This window comes from Hemisphaericaspora subhashii, assembly GCF_019202705.1.
Source record: "Hemisphaericaspora subhashii strain CBS 10753 chromosome Unknown scaffold200, whole genome shotgun sequence".
Lineage (NCBI taxonomy): Eukaryota > Fungi > Ascomycota > Pichiomycetes > Serinales > Debaryomycetaceae > Hemisphaericaspora > Hemisphaericaspora subhashii.
This window is the reverse complement of record NW_026057467.1, coordinates 1-4,612: the sequence shown is the minus strand read 5'-3', so window position 1 is coordinate 4,612 and position 4,612 is coordinate 1. Positions and strand designations below refer to the sequence as shown.

Below are 4,612 nucleotides of genomic sequence, written 5' to 3'. Positions count from 1 at the left end.
CAGTTACCTTCCACTTTTGGTGCCAATTCCAATAACGCCATCAATGATCCAACAGAGGAGCAAAATTATATTTTCTGAAGTTTTCATTGACACCACCAATAGAGTTTGCACGGACAGACAGACCTGTAGAATTTGAATGGGCCCGAGAAGCCGTAGATATCCAACAATCGCAACAAATAATCAAACATAGTTGTAGAGTTTGCCAAAGGAAGTTGTCAATTGTACATATCTGTTAGATCCCCCTTATTCTCACCTCCATCACCTACCCGTGTTGACACTTTGCCACAAATCCGATGTGATGGATTCTTTTTCTTGACTTCAGAGAGAATAATAAGACTATAACTTGTGAGATAACTCGAGTTCTGTTCTCTTTTGCATGGTTTTAATGATAGAAGTTCATAAATATAAAAGGAAAACAAGATATTGGAAACAATTGAATCATCAGGATCGACTTGCTTCAAACTTTATACTTGTTTGTCATAGAGATATAAGGAAGCACATTAGAGAGGATAACTCAAAACACACAAGACTATGATGATGAAAATATGGACGTCAGTGAAGTATGCACGGATTTGGATACAGACATAGACGACGATAATCACCATCCCTCAGAGGCCAACCAAACGGTGGGTCTCGTCCACCAATTAAATTAAAATGTGTGATTCTAATAAATATTATAATCTAAAGTTGGCATTAACTTTAGAACAACAAATGCAACCTACAAAACAAACTACGCGAAATGAAAAAGATCGTCAAACGATAGACTTGAACCTTATAAAGGCGATCAATCATCCAATAAACAATTTAAAAATAACAACAAAAAATATTCAAAAGTCGAAAGACCTCAAACAACTTAAACAGCTTTTGCACTTTTCAGATATTACATTATTACAGGAAACTACAAAGGCAACATATAAAAGTTTAGATGGTATTCCCCACTTCAGATATATAAAGTACTCAGAGAGGAGTCTAGCGGGAATAGCTGTCAAAAACACGGAAAATGAAAAAAAATATACAATATTAGAAGAATTACTGATGACAAATTGTCTTCCAGAAAAGTATAGGACACGGGTTAGCGATGTCTTGATTCGATTACATGCACAGAAAGCGTATGTAATGGTGATCAGTATTTATGCACATTCAGGAAACTATGGGGCTCAGAAACTTTTATTTAACGAAATTAAAGAAGCAATTCAAATAATCAAACAAGTACATATAGGAAAGAGAATCCGAATAATCATGGGAGGAGATTTCAACAACATTGAAAATCCGAATATTGATGCAGAAAACATAGTCAAAAGTACAAAAGCAGCCAACGAGGCTGTAGAATCATTGAAAGGAATTAAGAAGGAGAACAACCTTTTTGATGTATTTCGAAGGCTTAGGCCAAGAAAAAAACACACAACCAATAGAAATCATGGAAATAATAGAAGGCTAGATAGGTTTTATTTGGATAGTACATGGAAGAATCATGTTGCCTGCTATACATCTCACAGGAAGGATACCATAAAGAGCACACATGACACCATTGCAATTGATATTTTAATGAGTCATAAGCCCAAAATCAGGATTGGAAAACAACGTTTCATTATCACTAACAGATATATTGAGAATAAGGAATTTATTGAGTCAATAAAAGGACTTCAAACGGAAGATTGGGAAGCTTTTGTCAATCAGACACAGATGATAGCAAAGAACATGAGGATTAGAGCTAACGCAGCCCAATCAGAAACAGAAGAATCCGAATTAGATATTTACAAAGATTTGAATGAAAGATTTAGAGGAAAGAAACGTAAACCCATTATTTTTGAAACTTTATATGAGAAGGGGGTGGTCATAGCGGACAATACTGATGGAATTATAAAGGTTGCTCAGCAAGAAATGGAGGAGCTTTTCACCGATAATCAATCAGAAGAACATAAGCAATACATACCTGAATATCTTGAGAATTTTAATAAATGCATAGACGCGAAAGATAAAGAAGAACTAGAACAGGACATTAAGTTGGATGAATTAACAAAGAGTTTGAAAAAGTGCTCCAATCAGTCGTCTCCAGGTGAAGATGGAATTTGTTATCGCTTTCTAAAAAAAACCTGGTCAACACTGGGACCCCTTTTAGTTCAAAGTGCACAAAGAATGATGAATACGGGACAATTACCTCCACTGATGAAGAAGGCCATTATTACATTAATCCCTAAAGGTCATAAGGGCCATCCAGAAATAACCAATTTCAGACCCATTTCCTTAATCGATTGCCTGCTCAGGATAATTTCAGGGGTGTTGAATACACGCTTACAACCGGTAGTCAGCAACATTATCAGTCATGATCAAGGAGGTTTCATGCAAGAGAGGACAATCCAAGATATTATACAGAAATTGACATTGATAAAAGAAAAGATAGAAAAGACAAATCTTAGAGATGAAAGCATTGTTATGCTAGATTTCTCTAAAGCTTTCGACAGAGTACTGCATACATATCTTAGAGCCATCCTCGAGAAAATACAATTGGGACCCAAAATGTGTCAGGCCCTTATGCTGCTTACTACACAACAAGAAGCAGTTGTTAGAATTAATAACCATGAATCCTCACCTTTTCAATTAACAAGAGGAACTAGACAAGGTAACCCAGTCTCCCCTTTACTTTTCAATCTATCTTTGGAGCCACTAATTTATGATTTACAGAAAACGTTGCATGGGATCGAGATTTATAATAACTATTATGCTAAAACGCTAGCTTACGCTGATGATTTAACAGTATTTATCAAAGGCAATCTGGATCTTCATATTCTTCAAAAGGCAATACAAAACTATGAGAAGGCATCAGGAGGGATGATCAATTATACTAAATCACAACTATGCTGCCAAGAAGGACACCCCTTCCCTGATAACTTTAAATGGATAAACATAGCTAAAACACAATTTAAGTACTTGGGTATTACCTACAACGGTTTCGAATGGCTGAAGTATATCAATCAAATTACAAAGAACCTCAATTCAATTGAAATGCGACAACTCCCTATACATCTACGGGCACAAGGTTTTAATACTTATATCCTATCTAAGATTTACTATTTTGATGTAATCAATCCAATGGGTGCCAAAGAAATAAAGGAAGCTAAAAGTATAATAAAAAAAAGTTTTGCGGGAATTGGAGAAGAGAATCTTCATGCTTTAAAAAAGCAAGGAGGATTTGGATTACTAGATCTATCATATCAACTTCTAGGCTCTCGGGCCAAAATCATCTACAACGTCCTCACAAATAAAACGGACTGGAACTACACGGTATGGCGTATAAAAATTCAAGACTTTGTTGATTCACAACTCCCACCAAAAGAAAATACAACACGAACCAAAGAACTCACCCTATGGTTCGACTTCCTCACTTCAGTAACTCAAGGGCCCAATGGCAGTGATATAATAAGTGCAATAGAAGAGTCGGATATATTTAATAATTTCGAGAAATGCTGCCTTTGCGCATGGTTTGAACTAGTCAAGGAATTTCGAAAAAAAAGGCAAACGAAAACCCGAATCATTCAATTAAACCAACTTCATATCCTATTGGAAAGAGCAGTGGAACCACATGAATTTGAACTTTTTAAACAGAAGAATATAAAAGGATTCTTCAAGAAACAATCAAGAAAAAATCAAAAAAAGAAAAGGAGATCCCTTAAACCGTCTGGTTGGACCAATTTTTTTGATATAGACAAACAGCAATGGGAAAAGTTCTTTGAAAGAATAGACGAAACTAAATCTGAATGCCCAGACATAGATACAATCCATCGATTGAATCTTGGACATTGGACACATTACAAACGTAGAGATATACTCTGCGAACTATGCGGACAGTCGATTAAAGGAATCAATTTTGTGAATCACAAATTAGTGTTATGTCCAATAACCAAGCAAATATGGCAAAAATTTGGCCCACAAACAAAAAGACTACAACTAAGCACGCTTATATGTAACATTCAATTAACCAATAAAGAGATCATTTCCATCGACGGCTTTCTAAAAGCAAATGACCATTTTAGAAAAGTCCGACGACGAATCAGACTGAGGGAACCACCCTCAGATGATGAGTTTAAAAGATGGATTCAATATTACAAAACGTACTTAGTAAATTCAATATTCAAACCGACAATTTTTTTATAAAGGGGGTTTTAGTCTTGTACTTTCCTCCATATAACAGTTTTTATTATTTAATTATGTATAGAAATATTTAACTTATTTTAATAAATATATGCTGTGTTTTGAAAAAAAAAAAAAAAAACAATGGTTGGAATTTGCGTAAATTTAAATATTTTTTGTTGCAAAATGGTCCAAGCCTCGTTTAGATCAATTTCATCATCAATTGATTATATGCAGGAAACATCATTCCACACACATTCAAGTTACTATTTTTAAAGTTTACGGGCTATGTAAAACAATTCTAATAACATTTACGGTATTTATTATGAAACAAAAAAAAAATACTATACAAGGTATACAATCCAAACGCAGATAGAGCCTCTTGGCATTCATCTAAATTGAACAAAAATCTCTAAAAAAAGGCAATCTTCCTACAATTTTCTTCTAATTCTTGGTATGAGCAGGTGGAGGACCACTAGGAGGA

At 34.7% G+C, this 4,612-nt stretch overlaps 1 pseudogene across 1 annotated transcript; it reads left to right on the top strand. All coding sequences in view use genetic code 12, as the record gives it.

The window, feature by feature from the left end:
• Window positions 1–654: 654 nt before the first annotated feature.
• J8A68_006048 lies at window positions 655–3,818 on the top strand (annotated as a pseudogene). The gene is made up of 2 exons: window positions 655–3,479; window positions 3,770–3,818. Coding segments are annotated over exons 1-2 (2,874 nt in total).
• Window positions 3,819–4,612: the final 794 nt, after the last annotated feature.